Source organism: Episyrphus balteatus, chromosome 1 (genome assembly GCF_945859705.1).
Source record: "Episyrphus balteatus chromosome 1, idEpiBalt1.1, whole genome shotgun sequence".
Taxonomy (NCBI): Eukaryota; Metazoa; Arthropoda; class Insecta; order Diptera; family Syrphidae; genus Episyrphus; species Episyrphus balteatus.
Genome location: NC_079134.1, coordinates 173,044,069 through 173,070,930, shown reverse-complemented (window position 1 = coordinate 173,070,930; position 26,862 = coordinate 173,044,069). Strand labels below are relative to the sequence as shown.

The 26,862-nt window shown below is 34.2% G+C and overlaps 2 protein-coding genes across 2 annotated transcripts; one reads left to right on the top strand and one right to left on the bottom strand.

Annotated features, from left to right (window-relative positions):
• The first annotated feature begins 1,092 nt into the window (after positions 1 to 1,092).
• On the top strand, positions 1,093 to 22,068 carry LOC129907766 (peptidyl-alpha-hydroxyglycine alpha-amidating lyase 1). Its single transcript, XM_055984134.1, has 6 exons — positions 1,093 to 1,463; positions 1,728 to 1,893; positions 1,945 to 2,185; positions 16,691 to 16,986; positions 17,043 to 17,684; positions 21,783 to 22,068. Exons 1-6 carry the CDS (start codon positions 1,389 to 1,391, stop codon positions 21,965 to 21,967), a joined length of 1,605 nt encoding a protein of 534 aa, XP_055840109.1. The 5' UTR covers positions 1,093 to 1,388; the 3' UTR covers positions 21,968 to 22,068.
• LOC129907775 (methyltransferase-like protein 25B) lies at positions 22,062 to 23,802 on the bottom strand. Its single transcript, XM_055984144.1, has 5 exons — positions 23,663 to 23,802; positions 23,145 to 23,605; positions 22,533 to 23,093; positions 22,287 to 22,474; positions 22,062 to 22,233 (listed from the first exon to the last, which is right to left on the bottom strand). The coding sequence occupies exons 1-5, from the start codon at positions 23,771 to 23,773 to the stop codon at positions 22,154 to 22,156; spliced, it is 1,401 nt and encodes a 466-aa protein (XP_055840119.1). The 5' UTR covers positions 23,774 to 23,802; the 3' UTR covers positions 22,062 to 22,153.
• Between the last annotated feature and the right edge of the window lie 3,060 nt (positions 23,803 to 26,862).

Below are 26,862 nucleotides of genomic sequence, written 5' to 3'. Positions count from 1 at the left end.
CGCACCTCTTCTTATCTATAGTAAATATTGAATGGAATCCATGATATGAATTATATCAGCTTCACTCTTTTTTTTTTACGGAGTTGTCTTTCCACCGATGCTTCTTCTTTTTTTTCAATTTTTTTATAATTTCATTCTTTGTTGTGTTCGGGTTAATTTATTTTCACAAATTGCATCGAAAGAAACAAAATAAAAAAGAATAAGAATAAAAAAGATAAACTGTTCATCATGGGCGACACGCGACGGCGAGCTGCCATCTGTCAAAAAAATTTTACACCATTGTATTTTTATTTTGCAATAGGGTTAGGGTATAGCAAAAGTGCAAGGCCATTGTAAAATTTCAATCCATATATTTTGTTGTTGTAGTGTTGCAAGATTTTACACTTTTGCACTTTTGCAATGATACAAGACCAGTTGCATCGGATCGTGAATACCCCTTTTATTTTTGCAATAGGGTTGGGGTATAGCAAAAGTGTAAAAGTGTAAAAAAATTTTAGTCTGTATATTTGGTTGTTTTATTTTAAGAAAATGTTACACTTTTGCACTTTTACAACGATACAAGACCATTTGCATCGAATAGTGAATACCCCTAATGAAAAAACTGCACTTCCAAAAAAAAAAAAAAAAACATCTGTCAAATTCAATCGTGTTCAGACAAAATCGAAGACACGGTTGTCTAACATTGAATCATAACAAGAAATGGCGAGCCTCCACAAGAAATTCCTTGTTAAGACACGTCAACATGACAAAAATTATCTCCTGTGGAGGCGGCCTGTAATGAGTTGAGATATACATTTCTGCTTGAAATTTTACATATTTTTTAGTTCGTTCGTTAGCTTACAATTTTGGTGGCGCTGTTTTTTTCCATGATAGTACTATAGATTTTATATACAAAGGTCATGACCCACACTTTGAAAAACACTGCTTTTAGTCAATTCAATGCAAATCCGCTTGTGTAAACAAGACTTTCCGATGACAACTTTTCTTTTAACAATCTACTACAATTCAAATACATAAAAAATAGACATACTGGTATCACTTTTTTTTTTTTTCATCTGAACGTGAAGTATCTTTTTGTTCTGTGTGTTGTGAAATGGAAAATGCCGCGATGGCTACTTGATTTATCTTTTGTTTTCTTATTACAAAATAGTTGAATAAATAAAAATTATAATTTTTTAATAAATAAAAAAAAACGCACGCACAATTATCAATTTGTAATCAATTTAGTACTAAAGTTAAACAAAAGTGATTTGTGATATATAAAAACAGAACTTGCATTCATAAATGCAGCTCTAAATCCTCTCTCGTTTCCTGTTTTTTTTTTCCTTCTTTTTTTTTGTATTCAACGAAGACAACAAAGCAAAATATATTAAGCAACAAATAATAAAATGAATTGGCCACAACTTTTCATTGCCCTGCAGCTATTTCTAGTTAATTGTTTAATCGAATCTGCTTCAGATCAGGTAAGCAAAAAAACCATATGTCTCGGAGATTGAAAATCATGAAGAACTTTTACTTCATTGATTTTCCTTTGCAAAAAGTAGAGAGAAAGAAACTCGTCAGTAACAGGTGAAGAAGATAAAAAGATGAGTGGGTTGTAAGCAAAAAACAACAAAGTTGCAAAACAACCCTTAAAAATCAGCAAAAACAAGCTGTTGAATGCGTAGGCTGTTTTACGACTTGTTATACGGAAGTTAATTCCATATTGCCTTCTTCCTCTCTTCCAGAGTCTATCAAGATATTTACCACTTTCTGAAGATGATGCTTTGAGCACCAACGAACGCTTCCAACAAATTATGCAAAGTGGCAATCCATCGGGAATCGATTGGAAGCAACCCAAATTGAAGACTGAGAAGATCGATGTCAAAGCAGAAATTGCCAAACTTAATTCAAGTAAGTTTGAAATTCTTGAAATTTTGTAATTGATCTAATTCTCTCTCTCAGCTTATGTCTATCAATCGGAATGGCCTGATTCCAATCTCAAGTTGGGAGCTGTGACTGCAGTTTCATTCGATAAAGATGGAAATGTTGTGATATTTCATCGAGTGAATCGCATTTGGTCACAAACCACATTCAATTTGAAGAATGAATATCAGGAGCAGAGTCTTGGACCAATTGATCAGAGTACTGTGATTGCTTTGGATAGGAAGACGGGCAAAGTTGTCTATGATTGGGGCAAGGATTTGTAAGTGAATTTTTCTTTTTTTTATATCATTTATTTGGCAATATTTGCCATTTAAAAAGAAGCATTAGGTCTGTTTAATGAAAAAAATCTAGCACAGAATAGATCAGAGCAGCACAAGTTTGTAAATACTGTCAGGAAAAGAAAGAAAAGAAAAGTTCAACTTTGTATTTAACAAAATTGACAGTCGCACAGTGTGGCCAATGGTATCAAAAGCTGGCAAAAATAGCTATTTTTAATTTGCACCGAAATTGCAAGATACAAATTTACTTTAATAGAGGGATTAATAGGCTGCACAAAACCGGTTTTTATTCCACGATTTTAGCCTAACGGGGAGAGTAAGGGCGGTTTTCTTCACTATTGCTCAACTTGAAGCAAACTCGAGAGTTGGCGAACTTGAGAGTTGACATCAACTCGAAGGTTAAAACAAAAGTTGAACATTTGTTTTCTTCACTTTTTTTTCTCAACTTCCAGTTTGAAAAATATCCCTGGGATATTTGTGACAGTTTATACGGATACTGTCAGTTTCAAATTTAAAAACCAATCAAGTATGTCATTTTAAATTGAAGTTCTGTATTTCTGGTGCAATTTTTTTTGTCAAAATGTCAAATTCATTTTAGTAATAAATTTAAATGCATTTTGCTTTGCTTTTTTTCCGCAAAAATAAATTTCAAAGGAATAATTTTTTTTGTGTAAAAGTGCGTGTGTGTGTGCGCGCAAGAGCGATGTTGTCGGGATGTAAAAAAAAAATTAGTGCAAAATGTGTATGAAAAATCTTAAATGAATAATTGTTGCGGCTAAGCAATAAAGGACTTAAACGTAACTTAAATATAAAAAATTTAATTTATTTCATTGATTATAATTAAGATATTTTTTCAGAAATTTAAAGCCTACCACTTTTGTAAATTCTTTTAATAAAGAAAAGTCAAGCTAAAAATTTGGAATTTTATTGCTTAGCCGCAACATTTCTTTAAATTTGTTTAAAGATAACCTTGATTTTGAGTACGCACGAGGTCTGGAAGATTCTGGAATCTGTATTGTAGCTGCACTTCTGAAATCAGCGTAGCAAACATCGTTACACCTCTAGAAGCATTTAAGCAGCATATTTTCAACATATTACTGCACTCGATAAATTAAAACGCACCGCACCACCTGTTGATTGCTGCAACTGCTGAGGACGACACGCATACTTCGCTGTTCTTCGTGTTAAGTATTACAAATCCTACATCATCAATTCACGACTACTCAAGGTAAGGTTTTCTGAAGACTATTTTATTCATATACGATTTATTGTATACATATACATCACTATATACCCACTGCTACGTAAAATCCCTTACTGCTACTATTTTAAATCCTAAATATATAATATTGAATCGCGCCAAATGCCTGGGTCACATTCATCTAAGACTGACGATCCAAAAAAACGAAAAGGTCGCCCTGCAACTCCATCTCCAAATAAAAATACAGGTCTCCAACTCCACATACCCTCATCGTCATCTCAGCACAATAATGCACCTCTCGGCGGCGGTATAGGTGAGTTCAGCTGCAAATCATGCAACAAGGTCGATGACTCGTACATGGTTATGTGCGACAAATGCGACGACTGGCATCACTTTAGCTGTGTTAAAGTTACCTCATCTATCGCTGAAAAAGATTGGTTATGTCCAAAGTGTTCCAAGGTCGCGATCGATTTATCGAAAGAGCCATCTGTGTCAGGTGTGACCTTTGCGCAAAAGGGTGACAAGACACTTACCTACGAAAAGAAAAATAAAAAAGCTTTGTCAAGTAGTCACGTGCAGGTTAGGTTACATCAGGTACAACAAAAATCTTTTTCTCACGATGGAAAAATTTCTGTGGGGAATAAGTCAAGATCGGTGGATTCAACGAACTCGGTTAAGTTGAGTTTAAAGAGACTAGAAGAGGAAAGACTTTTAAAGAAGCAGCGTGACCAGGAGTACCTCGATGCTAAATATGCACTTCTCGAGCAACTATCAGATGATGGAAATGACGACATCGACCAAGGCAATTCACGTATTCACGATTGGGTAAGCGAGCAATCGGTACACAAAGCAGTTGTTACAGAGCAGGTTATTTTATCTGCTCCGACACACATCCCTCAGAGTACAACTATTTTTCAGAACGATAATATTCCTCCAAATGACAACTGGATTGGAACTAATCAGCACGCATTGCCAGAAAATCGAGGTCAATGGGCTGAAAGACAGAATATGCAGTTTCCACCTTCTAATACGTTACCTCCAGCAAACATCACAAATTCAACTGGAAATGCTCTAGGTCCTGACCATTACTTTGATCGATTTCTTCCCACCAATGCTCCAAATCTCAACAGTCAACAAATTGCATCAAGGCATATAATGCATAAAGAACTTCCAAGCTTCTCTGGTCGACCTGAGGAATGGCCGTTGTTCATAAGCTGTTTTGAAAACTCAACTCGCGTATGCGGACTTTCCAATGACGAAAATCTTATTCGTTTGCAGAAGAGTTTGAAGGGTAAGGCATTAGAATCTGTTCGAGCTCAGTTACTGTATCCTCACCAGCTATCTAACATCATTTCGACTTTGCGCATGCTATTTGGCCGCCCAGAAGCAATTATAAATTCATTGATATCAAAGATAAGATCTGAACCTTCACCAAAAAATGAACAACTGGATTCTCTAATTAACTTTGCATTGTCCGTCCGTAATATTGTGGCTACTATGGAAACCAGTGGTCTACACTCACATCTTAATAGCCCATACTTACTTCAAGAGCTAATTCAGAAGTTGCCTTATCAAACAAAGTTAAGCTGGGGAATGTACAAAGTAGGAACAGACTCGCCGGTAAATCTTTCCACTTTTAGTAACTGGTTGTACAGGGTTGCTGAAGGTGCATGTCAGGTGACAGAGATAAGCCTTTCAAAAACATTTGAGCCCAGAAACGAAAGAAAGAAAGCACATAACATCCCGATACTAAATGTGCATCAACACCCAGTTACTTCAGATATAAATAAACCAGATAAAAGGTGCGTCGTCTGTAATGGAACCTGCCAGCTTGTTGAACAATGCAGCAAATTCAAGGCACTCGTATTGAAAGAAAAGTGGAACGTAGTTAATCGAAACTTCCTTTGTCGCACATGTCTGGTAAACCATAATAGACGCAGATGCACATCTGAAAAAACTTGTGGGGTAAATGGTTGTACATACAAGCACCACCACATGTTGCATAAGTACACTGATTCAGCTGCTCCACATGTTGAAGACAAAAAATGCAACGCTCATGCTGCGAAAGAGAACCCAATACTTTTCAAGATTTTACCTGTTACCTTGTACAACAATGAGAACCAAGTACATACTTACGCGTTTTTAGATGATGGTTCATCAGTCTCTCTTATTGAATCGAAAATAGCAGAAGAGCTGGGATTAGATGGTGAAAGAAATCCATTATGTCTTAATTGGACATCAGGTATTCAGCGATCAGAAGAAGATTCTAAAGTCGTTAATCTACAGATATCTGGATATAAATCTACAAAAATCTTCCCGCTTCTTCAAGTTAGAACTATAGAATCACTTGAATTACCAGTTCAAACCATGGACTTTGATGACATCCAGAAACGCTTCAAGTACTTGCAAGGTATTCCTGCTAGGTCGTATCATGATATTCAACCGCGAATACTAATCGGACTTGATCATTGCAATTTAGTTAACTACCAAAAAATCCGAGAATCAAATGTCGATGAGCCTGTAGCTGTCAAAACACGTTTAGGGTGGGCAGTTTTCGGACCACACAGAAGTAATAAAAACGGAAAAGTTATGCACATTGAGCATATAAGTTGTTTTATATGTGATTGTCAGACTAAAATTGATGAACGACTCAACGAGCTTGTTAAGGAATACTTCCAAATCGAAAATATTGGTTCAGTACAAAATAAATTTCAAATGAATGCAGATGATAAAAAGGCCCAAGCTATTTTGGATGTAAGTACAATCAACAATGGGAAAAGATACGCCGTTGGTTTACTTTGGAAGGATGAGAATACTATTCTACCCAACAACAGGTCACTAGCTGAACGTAGGCTCATATGTCTTGAAAAGCAACTTAAAAGAAACCCTTCACTCGAAGACAAACTGAATAAACAAATCGCCTATTATGTAGAGAAGGGATATTCCCGAAAGCTTACAAAGAACGAACTGCTTGACACAAGCTTATCTAGAATTTGGTACCTGCCAATATTTCCGGTAGTCAATCCTAATAAACCAGCTAAAGTTCGTCTAGTGTGGGATGCAGCCGCAACTTATTCTGGAATATCTCTCAACTCAAAGCTCCTTACCGGTCCCGATACGTTACCCGCCCTTTCCGATGTTCTCTTCCGTTTTCGCCAACGCAAGTTTGCCATTTGTGGCGATATTAAAGAGATGTTTCACCAAATTGAAATTCTGGAATCCGATCAAAACGCTCAACGCTTTCTCTGGAGAAACAAAGACACCGGTCAAATCGAAGATTATCTGATGCGAGTAATGACTTTTGGTTCTACGTGCTCGCCATACTGCGCTCAGTACATTAAAAATAAGAATGCTTCGATATACCTTTCACAACATCCTAGAGCAGTGGAAGCGATTATGAAAAATCATTATGTGGATGATTATCTAGATAGTTTAGACACGGAAGAAGAGGCAGTGTTGTTGGCTAAAGAGGTGATTCGCATACACGAAAGCGGTGGATTTCAAATCCGGAACTTTATAAGCAACTCAAATAACATCGTTGAGAAGCTTGGTGATAGGTCCGCAAAATTCGATAAAATTTTCGAAAACCGAAAAGGACTTAACGAGTCTGAGAAAATTTTAGGAATGTGGTGGTCCCCATCCGAAGATTTGTTCTCATTTAGCTGCACTCTACATAAATTAAGTGATGAAATCTGGAAAGCTGAACAAGCACCCACGAAGAGACAAGTTTTAAGGACGCTCATGAGTATCTTCGATCCCCTGGGGCTGATTTCAAATTTCCTGGTACTTCTGAAAATCTTGCTTCAAGAAATATGGCGTAGTAATGTAGAATGGGACGAACAAATAAAATCTGAGCATTTCCGAAGCTGGTGTCAGTGGCTTCAACTCTTACCGAAAATAGGCATGCTACAAATCAGGAGGCCCTATCTATTCGAAATAAGTTCCTACGACAATTGCCAAGTCGAGCTTCACACCTTTGTAGATGCAAGCATGTCTGCGTATGCTGCAGTCGCCTATTTGCGTGTCGTAAAAGGGGAACAAATCGAATGTAGCTTAGTAGCCTCCAGAACAAAAGTCTCTCCCTTGAAACTTATATCAGTTCCACGTCTAGAACTAGAAGCTGCCGTGCTTGGAGTGAGGTTGGCCAAATCGATCAAAAGAGGACACACCGTGGAAATACATAAAAGTTATTTTTGGTCGGATTCGAAAACTGCACTTTGCTGGATTAAGAACGACTGTAGGCGATTCAAACAATTCGTAGCTTTCAGAGTTGGTGAGATCCTAGAAGAATCTAATCCCAAAGAATGGCAATGGATCCCAACCGGTGAAAATGTTGCCGACGAGGCCACAAAGTGGAATACCAAACTTGACCTTCAGTCCGATAGTCGTTGGTACAAGGGACCTCTATTTCTATACCTACCAGAAGATAATTGGCCAAGAGCAATTGATAAATTCTCCACAAACGAAGAGGTAAGGGTACTTATTCATCAAATCGCCGATCCATCACCCATCATTGACTGTGAAAGATTTTCCAAATGGAAGCGACTTAAGAGATCAATGGCTTATGTGCTCCGTTTTATCAACCTCGCAAGATGGGGCAAAGAACTATTGGAGGATGTCTCTTTAACCCCAACGGAAATCGTTGCTGCGGAAAACTTCCTATACGGACTCTGTCAATCTCAATCGTTTTCAAAAGAGTGGTCTGTGCTCAAGAAAAACAAATATGGTAACGCAAAAAACATAACGCTGGAAAAATCAAGTTCGCTATTTAAGACCAGTCCATACATGGACTCAAACAATGTAATTAGAATTAAAGGTCGTATAGACGCAGCAGAACACGTCAACAATGCTTGCAAAAGACCTATCATTCTGCCTAATAATCACCGGATTACTCTTCTCATAATTCAAGACTACCACGAAAGATTTCAGCATAGATTTTCTGAAACTGTTGTTAACGAAATCCGTCAAATCTTCTTCATACCATCATTAAGAGCAACTGTGAAAAAAGTCGAACTCGCCTGTCAAATATGCCAAATTCGTAAAGCAAAACCTGAACCTCCATTGATGGCCGACCTACCTCCTGCAAGACTCAAGTCATTTACGAATCCATTTTCTTATGTTGGCGTCGATTACTTCGGTCCTATGTTTGTCTCCGTGGGGAGACGTCTGGAGAAACGTTGGGGGGTTCTATTTACCTGTTTGACTATCAGAGCCATCCATATAGAAGTCGCACACAGCCTGTCTAGCGATTCCTGTATCCTCGCCCTCAAACGCTTTTGTTCCAGAAGAGGCAAACCTGTTGAGCTATGGAGTGACAACGGCACTAATTTTAAAGGGGCAAACCAAGAACTTAAGAATGCAGTTGCTAGCCTATCGAATGGTAACGATTTATCGGAGAAAGTCATGAATCAGGGCATTAATTGGAAATTCATTCCACCAGCTTCCCCTCATATGGGAGGGAGCTGGGAGCGCCTGGTTCGCTCAGTTAAAGAAGCCTTGGGGCAAATAACAACTACTCGAAACCCAAAAGATGAGCTACTCCTAAGTATGATGGCCGAAGTCGAACACATTATCAATTCTAGGCCCTTGACCTATGTCCCAGTCGATACCGAAACTGAAGAGGCTTTAACACCAAATCATTTCCTTCTTGGCTCGTCTAATGGAATTAAACATTTTTGTGAAATGGACGACAGCGCTGGAGCTTTGAGGAAAAACTGGATTGCATGTGAAAACTTCGGAAACCACTTCTGGAAACGATGGGTAAAGGAGTACCTTCCTACGTTGACTTTGAGGTCCAAGTGGTTCGTTGAGACAAAACCTTTAGCAGTGGGGGATATAGTGATTATTGTAGATGAAAATAGTCCCAGAAATACCTGGCCGAAAGGAAAAGTAATAAAAACTTTACCAAGTGTAGATGGCCAAGTACGGTCGGCTGTTATTAAGACAAAAGATGGTGTCTACACCCGCCCGGCCACCAAGTTAGCAGTTCTCGAAGTGGGCCAGATAGAAATTGGTAATCCGAACGAGACGTCCGTCTTACCAGGGGGGAGTGTTGCCGCACCTGGCAATGCCCCACGTTAAATTCGAACTTTAAAAGAAAGAGTCAAACATATATTGTACTTCTCATGCTATCGCTATGTATAAAGTAAATTCATTACTCATTGATTAAACCTAACCATAAAATATTTCTTTTCAAAATTTGCGCTCTAAGCAAAAGGACTTAAACGTAACTTAAATATAAAAAATTTAATTTATTTCATTGATTATAATTAAGATATTTTTTCAGAAATTTAAAGCCTACCACTTTTGTAAATTCTTTTAATAAAGAAAAGTCAAGCTAAAAATTTGGAATTTTATTGCTTAGCCGCAACAAATAATAATATTCAATTTTTTCTATGAAAACAGATTTAGCATAAAAAAAAAATATGACATTTCACGGAAAACTCTCAGGTTTGCTCCCTCAACTTCTACTATTTTCGGAAGTTGAGCAAACCAGAAGTTGACCAACTCTAGAGTTGAGAATCTAAAGTTGAAACTGTCAACTTTGAGTGAAGAAAAACAAAATCACAAGTTGAGAATAAAAATCCTCAAGTTGACTTCAACTTTTAGTGAAGAAAACGGCTCTAACTACACTTTAAAATGTCACCATTGACGAAATTATTCGCTATTTAACTTTTTTTTAGCTCCCATGGGTGTTTCAAGTTTTAAGTGCTATTTCGTTAAAACAAAAGATAAAAATTTGAAATAAATATGGAATTACAAGCAAAAGGGAAGCTTTAGATTCTCATTTCTCTTTTGAATTATGAGTGTGTAGTTTGTTTGAAATAATTTTTCGAAGTCGGTGTCTTTAAGATCATTCGTGTTTTGTGTGCGTCATACAAATTCCTTGAGAAAAAGTTTATAACGGTGTAAAGTGGCGCTTTGTTTTTGGTGTCCCTTTATTGATGAGAGTGTCATCTTTCATGTCAATTAAAAAAATGTTGCCCATTTTTTTGTATATATTTCTCAGATTCCGGCAATGCTGACAATACCGGTCAACTAGATTTTTGACACAAGGACCTAATTATACTTTTGTGAAGGTTTAAGAGATTCTGAACTCGTATCCATAGTCAGAATTATTTTATTAGCCACAACTGAGAGTGTGTACGGTTAGCATGCTGGCGAAAAATTTAAGAAAATAGTGTTGATCAACAAAATGGAGACTCATCTTGAGATATCTCATGCATAAAATAATATCGGAAAGATTTAAATAGTTTTTTGAAGAAGAAAAACAGATCACGGCGTCAAACTATGCTGAAATATAAAACCACCATTAGCATAACCTCAAAAACATTCAAAATAACGTTTTTTTCTTTGCATTTTATACCGTTAATATTTCAAAAAACGGAAGCTCAAAGCATATTTCTGAATGTGTATTCGAGTTCAGTATTCCTAAATCCTTCAGAAAAGTATATTTTGGTTCTTTGGACAAAAAAAGGTTGAATTTTGTAGACCAATTAATGAGTCAGGTCAAAGATCTTTGCGAGATAAAACTGTATTTTTTTAAGAAAAAACTTATTTAAATAATAAAACCAGTAAATTCAAAGTATTGAAAAATTAAATAACGATTTTCCTTCTCAAACAACTTCAAAGCTAAAGGTAACAGATACCTTCTTAGTTATATGCGTTTTTAATAACTTTTCATAGAATCACAAGAGTTTTCTTAGTTTTGTACTTTATTATAGTATTTTTACCCATAACAAACTTAAAAACAAACAAAAATAATTTTTGCCAACTTTTCCTACCATTGGCCACACTGTGAGTCGTCTATATCAGTTGCAACATTTTTAATTCAAAATCATTTCTTGAAATGGTTTTTTACTAAACTAAATTATTTACTAGCAATTTAAATAATCCCGTATTTTTTTTTTGTTAGGTATATTAATCAAAAACTTTTAAGAAATTCACTTTTTAAAATCTTATTTTCTTTTATTTTTTTCACAATCAAACAAACAGCTGACAATTTACACTTTTCACTCACTTGCTCTATCCCAAAAGTAGGAGCAGAAAACTTTGAACTTTTCTGTGCTGAAAAAATTCATGAAACATAAAATGACAGATTTTAGAACAAGCTGGGGCGATTTTTTTTTTATGAAACACAAAAACTTGTACTTTTCGGATCTTTTCTGTTCTTTTCTGTTCGGATCAGATTCATTAAACAGACCTATTACAAAAGTTTAGTATTATCCTATAAATTAATTAAATTTATTTTTAACATGATTGATTAACAGTCAGTTTTAAGAACAGAATAAGTCCACTTTTTTCCGAAATTGCAAACGGCATCTTTAAGCGTAGACACATCTTCTAAGGTGAAAAAGCAACAACAAAAATTTTGGGTGTCAAAGTAACAAGGGTTGAAAAATTTTATAAGTTTAAAGAACAGAATAAAACCAGAATTTTAGGTTATTGATTATGTCTTAACTAAGACGTTTACGGGTTTTAATTGCAGAAAACTTTAAATGGGACTTATAAAAGAAGATAAAACTGCGGAGCACGGTTGCCACTTCAAAAAAAATTTGTGACCAAGGATGTAAATAAAAATGACCAAACACAACTAAAAATGACCAAAATAATTTGTTTCTGCTAACTTTAAACTAAAGACAAAATTATATAAAGAATATACGTAAGGGGCAATAGAACAGTAACCATAAATGGAGGGCTCACAGCTGGGTTGGGGTCAAAATTCTGCCGGGGTCAAAATTCTTTTGTCAAAATTCTGCTTTCAAAATTCTGCTTTACAAAATTCTGCTTTCAAAATTCTGTTTTTCAAAATTCTGTTTTTCAAAATTTTGTTTTTCAAAATTCTGCTTTTCATAATTCTGTTTTTCAAAATTCTGCAAAAAATTAAAAAAGGGTTTGGAAAATGTTCAAAAGCGCGCGCTTTTCAACATTTTCCAAACCCTTTTTTAATTTTTTGCAAAATTCTGTAAAATCATCTTCTTGAAAAATTATCTGTTTATTTGATTACTTACCTACATAATTTGCATTCTTTGAATGTATATTAATTTTTGTTTTATAAATGAATAAATTTGAAAATATTAAGAAAGGTTTTGAATACTAAACATTTCCGAAAATAATTCAAATTTTTTTAATTTATCAAATAAAAATGAATATTCAAAAATTTGAATAAGAAAAGGAATATCTTGTATCAAACAACATCGGTTCCAATAAGTTATAGATTTTATTTGAAAGAAAGTCAGTCTATGCATTTTAAAAAATATTTGCGACACTTAAACAAAAAAATTTAGGAAAGTGCCAATGTTGAATTACATTAATGAGGTTTTTTTTTCTTTAGTCAGCGCATATGCTATAAAAAAAAAACAGAATTGGCAGAATTTTTTTGTTCAAGTATAATGCTGGCAGAATTTTGAAAAGCAGAATTTTAAAAAGCAGAATTTTGAAAAGCAGAATAGAAAAACAGCAGAATTTTGAAAAATAGAATTTTCTTTAAAAAAACAGAATTTTGAAAAGCAGAATTTTGAAGCCAGAATTTTGACCCGATCCCCTCACAGCTATAACAAACCAAGTCAATAAAAAATTCAAATCTAGTACCAAAACTTGCGCAAGGTTTAAGATCTGTCATTAGTTTGGGCAAAAAGTCAAAATTGTCATTTGTTGAAAAAAAATTTTACTCATGCCATAAGATTAAATGGTAGCGTATTTACTTTAACTCCTTATATATCGGAGTTAATTTTTTTTTTGTTGGTTCACTTCAGCTCTAAGCCCTGAAAATATCAGACCTTGCTTAAAATCTTGTAGAGTTGTTAAGATAATGCAAAAATTATCCTCATTTTTCAGGTTCAAGTGTTGCAACGGAACATTGTCCTAACAGCATTCACTGTAGAAAAATACACGAATTTTATCCCTTTTCAGGAAAAATTGAAATTGTGAAAATTATCTATGAATTTGAAACTGAACCTTCCGCAATGGAGATCATTGATGTTACTTAAAATGTTTAAAGATAAAATTGATTGTTTTAGATTAGAAGTTTCTCAGCTTTTTTTTACTATAAAAACATCTTCAATGTATTCAAAAAAAAATTCTCTGTTCTTCTGGACAAGAAGTAATATTTTTGATATACTATTTATTTTTATACCAAACATAGCATCCTTTAATTTTTTGTGGACATGAAAATTGAAAGTAGAGCTTTCACGTGAACAGGATTATACCCGGAAAAATTAAATGTCACTTTTCCCTTATTCTGGGTTGTGGTCGAAAAGTTATTCTCGTTCGGAAACTCTCCGTATTTCTAACTTTTTCCGGTTATATGCTAGGTAGTAAACAGCTTGTTTCTCACTAAATTTTTGGTAAAAATAAAAAGATAAGAAACTAGTCGAACAAAAATATTTCGGGTAGAACTTTTCACTGGAAAATAATAATAGCGCAGGCTGATACTTTCTTCAGAAAAAATGACCAAGTGAATATAAAATGACCAATTTTTGTCATAAATGACCATTATGGCAACCGTGCTGCGTAGTGCTATTAAATGAGAGGTTGAAAAAGACTCGTTTTTAGTTTTTTTTTTCAATATATCTCGTAAATAAAGCATAATTTTCATATATTGATTTTAAAACTTGTAGAGAATCAAATTTAATTTCGGAAAAATGTTTCTTAAAAATTGAAAAAAAAAAAAATCCATACCAAAACAGTCCAAACAAACATGGAAAAATCAAGAAAAACGTTTGTTTGCTTTTTTAACGGTATCTTTTTTTTTTCGGGCTGAGATAGTCATATGCATTGGTCAAAACAAAGAAGATTAAATTTTCCTTCAAAATGCTGGACTCAAAAAATGTTTTCATTGAAAATTAACCGAATAATGGCCATTCAAACCTAGATTTATTTTCCCATTTTTACTTGCTCTATAGGGCAAGTATTGGTTTCGTGTCGAATTTTTTTTTTTTTTTTCAAAACCAACATTACGATGATGGAGAATTCCAAAAGTGTGGGTCTCGCAATTCCGTTCGTGCGTCTCACAGTGCGGCGACCAGTGGAAAAAAGTCAAAAAATATGATCTTCTAAAACGGGTTTTGAAAAATGCAAAAATATAGCCAGACTTCTAACTAGATGAACTGTAAATTTTTTTTTGTAAAATGCACCTACAGCAAGCTATGCAACCTCTTAAAGGTAACATGTCAAAAGTAGGCCATTTAGTGATGATCTACGAAGCGCTGCACCGCGGAGTTAAATTGTTCCAAATAAACCGGTTTTTAATTTGATACTCTTAAGAACAGTAAGCTTAATATATTTTATTGTTTTTTTTTTCAATCGAAAGCCTTCGATCGTTTTAATAATTGGTTAAGTAACAGTTTATTTCTCCTAAAAACAGCTTATTTTCAAACTTCAGCATCATTTTTGATTCACGTGCATTCATCAAAAAGTTAATGGGTTATAAAGTGAAAAATACGACCTTTCCAAAAAGGTATCATTCATCCGCGTCCACCCGCGTCCCTGCTGGCTATCACTGTTTGTTTCAAGCCTTTTTACACACAATTTGTATGAAAAACGCACTTTTTGAGTTATACAAATAACAACTTTTAGGGCGAATTTATTCACACTCCATTAAATTTAAAGTCGCCATTAAAAAGGGTAAATTTTAAAATTTGTATGTGATTTGACAGTTTTCTAATTTTTAATGGAGCCTTTAAATATAATGGAGACTGAATAAATTGGGCCTTAGTGTACTTATGTGACAAAAACTTATAACCGAAATAAAAAATTTTTTAGAAGCTATTCAGTTTTTTGCGTTTTCCCAACAATTTTGCCAAATGGACTTATTCTGTTCTTACAACTTATAATTCAATTTGTTTCCATTTTCAATTCATTGGATACATTTTTATAAATACTTAAACCTCTATGAAGAACCACATTTTGCGTTTTTCTATTTCTGATAAATGGCAATCTAAAATTGCTAGAATTGCGTAGTGTAAAAGGTTGTTCATCACTGACATATTATATATTGATTTTAGTAATATGTTAAATTTAATTTTAAACACAAAAACAATAGCATTATACATAATTGTTTGATTCACACCCAACCAAGACAATTTTAACAGCATTTCTCTCATTGGAGTAAATCCATTTCACAATAAAACAAACATGGCCCTATTTTAAAGTTTTTGTGATCTAATTTTGTAATCTAAAATTAAGTTTTATCATTGTGTTATGAAAGTTAACGATTTAACGATATTTTTATTGAACAGTAATTATGTATATACAATTTGCTTAAAACTAATTATCTAAAAATTTACATTGATTATATTAGTATTATGTTGGCACAAAAGGGGCCTAACGTTTTTACATCGTTTTTTTTTTTTTTTAATAAGCTAAATTTACAGTTAATTGTAATTGTGTTTGTTTTAAATATTAATTTTGGCAGCTTCTTAACTCAGGTTGTTCAAGTCCGGTTGTCATTGCGAAGGTTGGATTAGGGAGGGGTGAGGCTTTCAGCCACGATAGTGAGCTGATCCAGGATCAGCGTAGAAGTGGATGTTCTCTTCGTCGTTGGTTGATATCAGATCCTCATCCAAAAGTTCCTTAGCCTTTAAATACCGCTGGTTAGGATGTCTTGGCTGGTTTATGACTCTTCCTATTATTGGGTTTGGATGGTTGCTCAGGTTCTGTAGGCATCTTCTGCTTGATTGGATAAGATATGAACGTTAATTGATGTATTTGTTGACATTTTTTTTCTGATTCTACTAAAAAAATTAAGTTTTTTTTTTTGATATTTGTTTACATAAGTTATTAACATGTGCATCGAGGCTTAATTGATTACACCTATGTATATATTTTATTTCAGCTATTATTTCAATAATTTGATTGTTTATGATTATGATGATATCGCTTTAGTTTTATTTATATTTAATTTTAACACTTTGCTATGAAACCAATCTTTTGTAGATCTGAATAAATTTTAACCATACATACATCAACATTACTACCAGATTTAAACTGCAGAGTATCATCAGTAAACAGCACAATTTTCGAACTGTGGTCATTCATATTTATTTCCTTTAAGATCCAAATAGTAAATTACTGTATGGTTTTATTTGGAATATTGTTTCTTATTTCATCGATACTATTTACAAAAAAAAAGAATAATTTAATACATTCGACCATTCAGGACCATTGGTGAATAGTTTACCATAACTTATCACTTCATTTAAATTTTGTTAGTTCTTCTATTGAATAAGAATACATCCCAAAGTAACAGAGTACAACTTTTCATTTCCATTTTTTCTAATTTTAGATTCTACATGCCACACGGCTTGACCATTGATCACGAAGAAAATGTCTGGGTGACGGATGTGGCCTTGCATCAGGTCATGAAATTCGGTCCTAGAGGATTGGGCGGTAAACCTCTGCTCACTCTGGGAACAGCTTTCACTCCAGGAAATACGAATACAAAGTTTTGTAAGCCAACTTCCGTGGCTGTCCTTCCAAATGGAGACTTCTTTGTCGCCGATGGCTATTGCAATGGACGGATTGTCAAGTTCGCGGCTAATGGAGACAAAATTCTTCAATGGGGAAAGAATTCCTTCACAGGTAACTGCCAAACAAAGCTCTTTCCATGCAACATAGCTTTATTTCAATTCTTCCAGGTGATGTCTATGAAGTAGCTCCAAAGAACTTCTTCGCAATTCCACATGCCTTGACTTTGGTTCCAGAGCAGGGTCTCGTTTGCACTGCAGACAGAGAAAACGGACGAATTCAATGTTTCTCTTCGAGCAATGGAACATTCCAATCACAGTTCCACAGTCAAATTGTCGGCGATCGATTGTTCAGCATGGATTACACTCCAGCCGAAGGAGGCCAGTTTGTTGTAGTAAACGGCCCTACAGGAGGCGTAGGAAATTCAGATCACTACAACGAAGTTCGTGGTTATATTGTCAACATGAAGACCAAGCAGGTGATTAGTAAATTCGGTCCAAATGACTTGCAATTCTCGAATCCTCATGATGTAGCAGTAACCGTTGATGGAACTGAGATTTATGTGGCCGAGTTGGATCCAACTCGAATACATAAATTCCTTCACAAAAAAGTAGCTCCATCGTTGCCAATGTCGGCAGCAAAGCCAACAGCAACTAGCATCGAAAGGAGTCCTGCAGAAGAATTGCAAATGCAGGAGGTAGCTTCAAAAGTAACACCAGGATCAACTGCACTTTTGGTTGCGGCTTTGATGTTATTTTTTGCATTTTTAACTTTCGGGATGGCTTTGTTGATATCCCGTAGACGCAAACGAGGTAATTCTGATCTCCCAACGGGTACTCCATGTGATTTAGTTTATAAGCGTCTTGTCTCCTCCAATCATAATGATTGTTGATTTTTTTTTTCTTCTCATTTTAATTGTACTCGTGTATGTTGTGTGCTGCTTTTTTATAAATTTTTTAACTTTGATTCCAATTCCTACTTTAGATCCAAGGCACCAGCATTTTTTTGTTTTAAGTTGAATGTGTTAATCTCTTGGCTATTAATTGTGTTTTAATTTTTTTTTAACTTTAATTTTGGTTCCATGTGAAAGTTCATAGACTTGTATATAATTTTTTAATTTTTAATTATTATTTTTTCTTTTACACATTTTTTAACTATGGCAGATTTTTTTTCTACACTTTAATTTGTATTTTTTTTATGAAATAAATTTTGTATTTGTAAAAATGTGTTTTTGTTATTTATTTTATAATTTTATTTGATTTCTTGTATTCGTCTTTATTTGTGTAAGGATTTTATAAATTATACCTTAATGTCCATTTCATAAAAAGATGTGTAGGTATTATATTACAATACATCGTACATTCGACAGACCCAGGGTTTTACAACTCTCACCCATTTTCGTGTGCGTGTTATTTATTTGCAAGAGTGGAAGGGACCTACAATTTGCCGCCGAGTCCGAACGGTTAAGATACGCTTTGAGGCTTTGTCATTCACCCGCCAAAGATAGTACCCTTGAAAAAAAATTATTTTTTTTGGATATTTTCATAATCTCTCGCACTAACCATTGCCCCACGAGGTAGTATTACATAAGATTCTATCAAATATTGACTACATTTGATGCTGCCAAAAATGGTTTGTATCGACCACACCACGATTGTATCAAGTATGTACGTGCTGGAGCCCCAGTATTAAGGGATTTATCATAATTTTTAAAAATTATGCCTCGAAATTTGAGCATCGCGAGTTGGAACGTTGAAAATATGAACAGTTCTTAAAGTGAATCGCAGCCAATAACAATGGTTAATTCTACGGGCTATAAATATTAATAGACGGGTGCCAGCAAGAGTTCTAGTGTTCTCTTGTGATAAAATCTTGTCGAGTTAAAATGTTGCAATCTGTTCAAAACATTCTGACATTCTTGATAGGTACTACTCGTTGGATTATTCGCAGCACCTTTCAATGGTATTTTCTGAATGGCAATAAAATCCATTTTATACTTATCAAAGTTTTTCTAATATTTATTGTTTCTCTGTTTTCAAGAATCGTTTAACCATTTTTTTTAAACTTGAGTACTTAATACCTACGTTTTGGACTAGCCCATAACAAGAGTGTGTAGTTCTAAGTGACGTGACTCATGTTTAACAGAAAAAAAAAAAATATTTAAAGAAATGTACTTACGTGGTTCAAGTAGAATTGGGACCAAATATCCATTTGTAAATAACTTCCATTAAGATAAAAAAACACGAGTTAGTGGGCAAAATATAAATAAATAACTCATTGCCAGTTCTCACCCTGTAAATTTGAACACGGAAACTGAAGCCAGTTCGATAAGTAACGTATCGTCACCAATTTCAAAAATTAAAAATTTGAAGTAGGGATGGCGGTTGTTAGTACAAAAACCGGTTTTCGGTTTTTCCGGTTTTTTTCCTTTCTGTTAAACCGACCGGTTTTAAACCGGGCCAATAAACCGGTTTTTGGAAAAACCGGTTTTCGGTTTTTTTTTTCTTGATTTGACATAAAAAACAAAATTAAACCAATTTGTCAACCAAAAATAAACTTTTCGAAGAAAATCCCTGAGCAAAGCTTTTTTTAGTTTAATTTTGTTGCCTAATTTATTGTCTCTCAATTAAACTTAAATCGCCATTAAAAAAAGGGAATTTTAAAATTAAAAACCAAATTCGTTTAATTCAGTCTCTTTTAAGTATTTTTTTGATGTTTGGCATCATTAACTAGTTGAGCATTAAATTTAAAAGTCGTTTTAGTTAAAACACCAAATTCGACCTTTTAAGAGGGATTTTTAGAGCAAATGGAGGTTTTAAACAGGATTTCTATTTATTCACTCTCCATTAGCGTCAAATGTCATTTCATTTATTATTTAATTAAACAAAGTTTCAGTGTCAGTTAACAATTACAAATGAATAAAACATGCATGAATATGGAAAAATGGGATGGTGAAAATGTGTTCAATCAATTTCATAAGACCATAACGTTTGGTATTTGGTAACTTTGGTTTACAGAAAAAGTCGTTTTTGTGTTTTTTTAGTTCAAACGACATGTACTTTATAGGGATGAGTTGCTTTAGGTTTTGGCCACTACTGGCATATCTCTCTCGCCAGACAAGAATATATTTATAGGGTTGCCAGAAATTTTTGAATCTATGGGTATGAGGGTTAAATGGACAACACTTCATTTGAGATTTTTAATAGAGACAAAATTCAAAGAAATTAATGCATTTCTTATCCACTTCACAGAGCGCAGAAGAGCACAGAGAATATCTACACGACTAGTGAAACTAATCAGGGTTGAGATGCTGCGTAATCCTAATCATCTCAAAAATTACAATATTTTCAGCCTTTGGTTTTTAGCTGCAAATACTTACGGGACATCATTTTTGTGTTTTTATATTGTTTATCCTTCAAATCTTCAAATTTAAATATATTTTATTTGACAAAAATGTAGCTTTTGACAGTTTAATTTTTCAAAAAATAACTCTTGGATATTTTTAATGGAGTTTTAAATTTAAAATTTCCATTAAAAGTAAAGACTTTAATTAAAGCAGAGTTAATTAAATGAATTTTTAATGATGGAAACTTAAAGACGTCAATAGCTAGATTACCAAAGCTTTAAACTAAAACGACAAATTTCAAAATTTAATTGGCCCTAAGAGTTCTTAACTCACTCTTATAGGAGTTTTGAGGAATTTTTTAAGTTGAATATGAATGAAAATTTATAATTGTATGGTAAGTTGAGAGAGGGAATGAATGTTTTGAGGGTTTTCAATTTTTTGTCTCGTCGGATCTTTTTTTGTTGGACGTTTTTTTTCAGCCGGTTTTTTTCGGTTTTTCGGTTTTTTTCGGTTTAAACCGCCAAAACAAAAAAACGGTTGACCGAAGCAAAAAAACCGAAACCGGTTTAAACCGGCCGGTTTTTCCCATCCCTAGTTTGAAGATAACCATCAACTCAGAGATGAAGTCTTCCTGCGTTTATCGTTGTCTCAAACCTTTCATTGAAGACTTTATGGACAGTTACGTCCTACATGTTCGAGCTCGTGAATCAGGCAAATTTTTGTCTGTTTTGAGTTGAGTGCCACATCGTGCTTAAAGAGCATGTCTTTAGTTTGATCTCAACCTCCCAATACCGATTTTAATCAGGTTGTTGGAACCTATTTATGATCTTTTACTCTTGAGTGGAAATTTTGCGCTTGAATGTTTGCATCCTCTCCATTTCACACTGTTCTAGTTATTTTTTCTTCTTCCTTCTGTCTGCAAAAGCTGTGATGTAAGGGCTTTTTTTTTAAAGCCACAACCCATAATCTACTTTTCCATTATATAGCTCATTATTTGTCTAAGCAAATTTGGTATCGGGTCATGATTTTCTAGGTGCTTGTTCTGCGAAATCAATTTATTACTTCTTCAGCAGCGTTCCTGATGAAAATATTGGCAATTTGTATGTACTAATTTTGGGTATACTTCCTGAATTTGAGAAATCTTTCGCTAATTTTAGAGATAGTTTTTTTTTTTGCCATAGACTATGAAAGTCTCTTCAGATAACAGCTTTTCAACAGCTTGATGCAGTATCACATGCTTCAATAAACATTTTTTATGTTAAATTTTTACTCTATGTTGTAATTCGATATTTAAAAAAATTCTCAATTTAGAAATATTCTTCCTAAAATACAAAATACAATGAATAAAAGTAGCATTTAGTCTAAAATTATACTTTTCTAAATTGGTCCTCATTTGTTTTAGTAAAATTGTGAGCAATGCACGGCAGTTTTTGATATTTTTATTGTTTATTTTTTTTATCTGCGGAGCACTTGAGAAGTGGTAAGAATTTTGTTTTACTTATTTCTTCAATTTTAAAATGAAACAAAATCCCACTGCCATTTCAAAAACTTCCTTCTTTTTCAGGTTGTCTTCCATTTGGAGTTAAAAATCGCCGTCACGCTTGGGATTTCCCAACAAAACCAGAAGGCTTTAAACTTGGCGGCTTACTAGATCATCGAAAACGTGGATTTGAAAAACTTGACCAAAATGCTAGCGATGAAGAACCAGATGTGACGACAAATATGCTAGCTAATGCACAATTTGCTTAGAAATAAATAACAAAACATCCTTGTGCCTCTCGTCATTAACCATTCCATAAATTCCACTAATTCCAACCAAAGACAAAAAGAACAAAAATTCCTTTGTAAATAAAAAAAAAAAACTAATTTATTAAACATTCCTCCTCCTAGGAGATAAATAAAATAAAAGAAAAAATTAAAATAATCCATAAAGAGTCATTGTTTTGTTGCACGAGTAATGTGATTCCTTGGAGATAGACGAGGATCAAATATTGCAGCGATGCTTACCGAAAGTCCTGATAAGGATAAAAGTTGAAAATGAATTCACGAACAAAAAGAAACACCTCACCTTTTTCCTTCAGGTACAAAATTCGATCATAAAGAACGACAGTCTCTACCAATGGAGCAAATAGAAGCCGCATGGTATAAAAGATCACAATACGCTTCCATTGACTTAGGTCATTTTGGGTTGTTTCCGAGTGGATGTCTTCAACGGGGACGTTAATATTCAACCCATTAGTTGCTCGTTTAACATAACTAAGAAAGAATCAACAAATTAGGCAAATTCGTAGGCGAGTAATCTGTTGGAACTCACTCATCAAAACTCATTCCCTTGGAATGTTTAACACTCCTCAAGCCCGAGTGTTTTAATTCTGGCCAATATTTGACAAATATCTTCTCTATTGTAGCTCTGAAGGAATGAACTTTCAAATCTTCATACAATTCATTACTTAATCGATCACAATAGACTTCAGCTGCATGACAAGCTATTTCTCGCGACTCATAACTCAGAATCGACGAAGTCTTTATTTCGTTTTTTAGAAAGTCACTTAGTGGATAGCCTGGATTAGTTGTTCCAGTTGATAGTTTCATGTAACAACAACCAACGAAATTAAGGAACTTTGCTTGTTTGCAATTGAGGAACATTTGTATAAGAATTGCTCCTAAATCACCACATGGATGTAGTCCAATGATTCCAAATGAAAATGGACAATTTTCAGACATTCCTAAAGCGTTGGCAATTTGATTGACAAATTCTTCAGGTGACAAGGAACTTGTTAGTTTCATTGCCACATGAACTGGCCGACGGAAGTGTTGTCTTTGTTCCAGCGAAAGGAACTTGGAGGCAATAACCTCGAATTGGGAATCAATTACTCTAAAGAAATATTTAATATTCTGTTTTCTAAGAAGGTTCAAAGGATCTTACCTTGCTTGGTCATTGAGAGAATCTTGCATTTCTAGACAACAGACTTGAACGCCATAAGCATAGCCAAGAACTCTGGCCAAGTGTCCTAAACCAGCTCCGAAATCAACAACAAAATCAACGCAATTGTCAACAACACTTTGAGAGCAGACGTTTGCCATCAAAGCTATCTCATGTCGTTTTTTAGGTTTCACACATTTTGTGAAAAGATTTTTCAACTTTGGATGTTCCAAGATGAATTGTTTAGCGGTAGTTTGCCCTAAATTTGTATTACACTCGACGACATCTCTCGAAATACATAATTTCTTCATGAGAGACATGAGACAAAGTATTGACAGTGGTCTTACCGAGGTGGCCTCGTTGTTGCCACTTAGAATATTGGCTAATTCATGAGGATCCAATGGTTCCAAGTGGTTTTGCCATGATTTTGGTAATTTGGACCAATGATTCTCTACGTAAAAGTCCTATAATAAATGTGTCATTTATTTAATGGAAGTGTTTATTGTTTATTGATTAATTACCAAAACGTAAGTATCAATTAACCATCGATATTTTTGAATAATTTGCAATGAAATTGTTAAATTTTCTTTTAAACATTTTGAATTGAGTTGTTGCGGCGAGATTTCAGACATTTTTTTTTGACAGTTTGTAAAATAGTAAACAAAAACGTTCAGGTGAGAAGAGACAACAAAACGGTATGTTTTTTTTTAAAGGCACGTTTTCATCGTTTCATGTTTACACTTGGAAATTAAAAAGAGAGCTTGCTTCTGAATTTAATTGCTTATAAAAGTTCGAACTTGTTTAACAACTTTGAATAAGTTGTTTAAATAGTGTTTAAGAAACTAAGGGCCAGTTGTACAAATATTTAATCCGTGGTTCAGCAACTTTTATCTTCTGAAATCGGTGGTAAGGATAAAGTTTAAGACTGGTGCAAGGTTCACATAAATGTAAAAATAGCCACATAGCCGCAGCTAATCCGCCGAAATCGGTGGGTTAAATTTCTGATCCGAGGCTGAACCACGTTTGTACAACTGGCCCTAAGGGTGCCAACCTCGTAAATCCATTTTTGTAAATTGTTCAGGAGAGCGATTTCAAATATTCAATTTTGTACTAGTTCTATACATTTTTCATGTCTAATTTTGTCGTTTAATAAAACAAATATGCACTTTTTCTTTAATGGAAACATAAATTTCGATGCCTACCTTATAAATTTTCAAAAATCTAATTTTTGTCAAAAAGTAGATTTACGAGGTTTGCACCCTAGCCGACGGTAGCCCTGTTCCATTGGAGGTGGTAGTTTGCTACTAGTAGATGCTTTGGTTATTCTAGTACTATCATCTACTCATGCTCTTCTTCCCGAGTAGATACGATTTGTATTGAATTCGTTCAAAGTGCGTTCCATTGAAAATTGCTAGTAAACTATTAGTAGTACTTTGCCACATGGACGTATTATATATATATATTACGTCCATGCTTTGCCACTACCCAATGGAACACCCAACTCACAGTACACATAAAAAGGTAAAATATTCCGAACTGACATTGGTCGCCAGATTGTCAAAACATGACACTTTGGCGACCAAAGTCAGCTACCGAATTCTTAATTGTTTAAAATACCGACGAAAAACACACAAAAACCGATAAACCACGCACACCACTGATTTTTAAACAATTATTTATCATTTTCCGCGATGAAACACGAAGAAAATTTGTTATTTTTCAATTTATAATATTTTTAAATGACATTTTATAAATTAAAACAAAAACAAATTTCCTGTTTACTGCGATTGAAATATAAAAATTAAAGGCCAACCTGACAGATTGGTGCCCATTTTTGACAAACAAATTTTGACAACGTTCGGAATATATTACCTTATTATGTGTACTGTGGGTATACGTATCCACCCTGCAAACCAAACCTCAGTAGTTTAGGGGAAATTACAACCACCAACAAAGTCTTTACTTTGTAGATGTATGTGTTTCCTTATTTACCAAAATTTCTCCCCTCAAAATATTGTAGTTTTGTTTCTCCTGAAAAAAATAAACTCTTTGGTAAATGGGAGGAAAAGAGTGCGATGTATCATCCCATGCACAGTTTTGTCTCTTATGTCTCTTTTATGTACACCATCGGAGTTTACAGTTACTATTCCTCTGCGTTGGCGGCTCGTGTTTTTGCATTTTCTTTCTGTAGTGAAACCTTGATGGTCGCATAAATTTCCAAAAAAAATATCTTTTCAATAATCTTTTAAAAAGTCGAAATAATAAATAATAAAATAAAAATAAATAAAATAAAACTAATTCAACTTGTAAGTGATTAAACTTGTAGTAGATTAAAGTAAGAAAACAAAAAAAAAAAACAAAAAAAAAAAAAAAAAAACAAACTGAAAAAAATGTGAGTACCTACATATAATAAATTATTTTACTTTTTGTAGTTTTGTGTTTTACACGCTTAAAAGTTAAACCTTGCACTCACATAATTGGCAAGTGTTTTGGTAAGATTTTCTCGACATAGGTGGTTTTGGCTTTTGGCCACAGAAATATGAAATCCTACAGTTCTTTTAACTATAAAATTAAAAGAACAAAATTTTTTCCTAAAAATATCCTGTTATAGAAGATTCAACAAAATCGAAAATGAACAAAAAAACATTTTCAAATCGGATGACCGAAGAACTAAAATCGTTTAATCAAAATGTTGCACACTACAAAAAACTAAAGACAGAGGTGAAGAAATGCGACCAGGAGGAGCCAGGGTGCAGCGATGATGGGATGGAGGATCCAGTTTCAGAAGCCGAGGCGGAGACAGAGTGGAACAGCTCACTTTTAGAAAACAAAGACATTTGCCCATCGGATGATGAAAAACCAACACTCAGGCATAAACTGGGACAGTGGGTTTTGAGAAACAAAGTACCTCTCAACCAAGTTGATGATCTTCTCCAAACTTTGAGTTCTTCGGGGGTAAGAAACTTGCCGCGAACGGCTCGAAAGCTTTTGGCAACTGATACTGAAGTAATCGTACCAATAAAACTTGAACCTGGCGAATATCATCATTTTGGAATACAAAACTTTTTTAATTCAAGCAATCTCAGTTTTCTAGCCAAAGAAGAAGAAATTAAAATAGATGTCGGAATAGATGGATTACAAGTATTTAAAAGCTCTCGACGTGTACTTTGGCCAATACTTGGAGCCTTCGTTAACTTTCCCACAGAAGTTCCATTTTTAATAGGGTGTTACTCAGGGTTCAAAAAACCCAACTCCGTGAATGATTTTTTAAAACTGTTTTCGCAAGAGGTTAATGAGCTACAAACAAATGGAATTCAAATAGGAGATAATCCAATCGCAAAAAAATTTAAGGTCAGATTATTCTCGTGTGACAGTCCGGCTAGAGCCTTCATTACTGGCGTTCAATACCATACCGGCAAAAATAGTTGCCCTAAATGTAATCAGCAAGGTACATATTTAAATAAAAGAATAGTTTTCAGCCAAGTAATAGCTGAAGAAAGAAATGACCAAACATTCAAAGACAGACAAGATTTAATTCATCACAGAATGGATCCTAAACAGAATGAATTGGAAAGAATTGGAATTGGGATGGTCTCACAATTCCCCTTGGATCCAATGCACCTGGTTGACTTAGGGGTGGTCAAAAAAATGTTAACAGCATTAGCACGGAACAAAACTCTGCGACCCTCAGGAAATATTCAACTGATAAACACGAAATTAC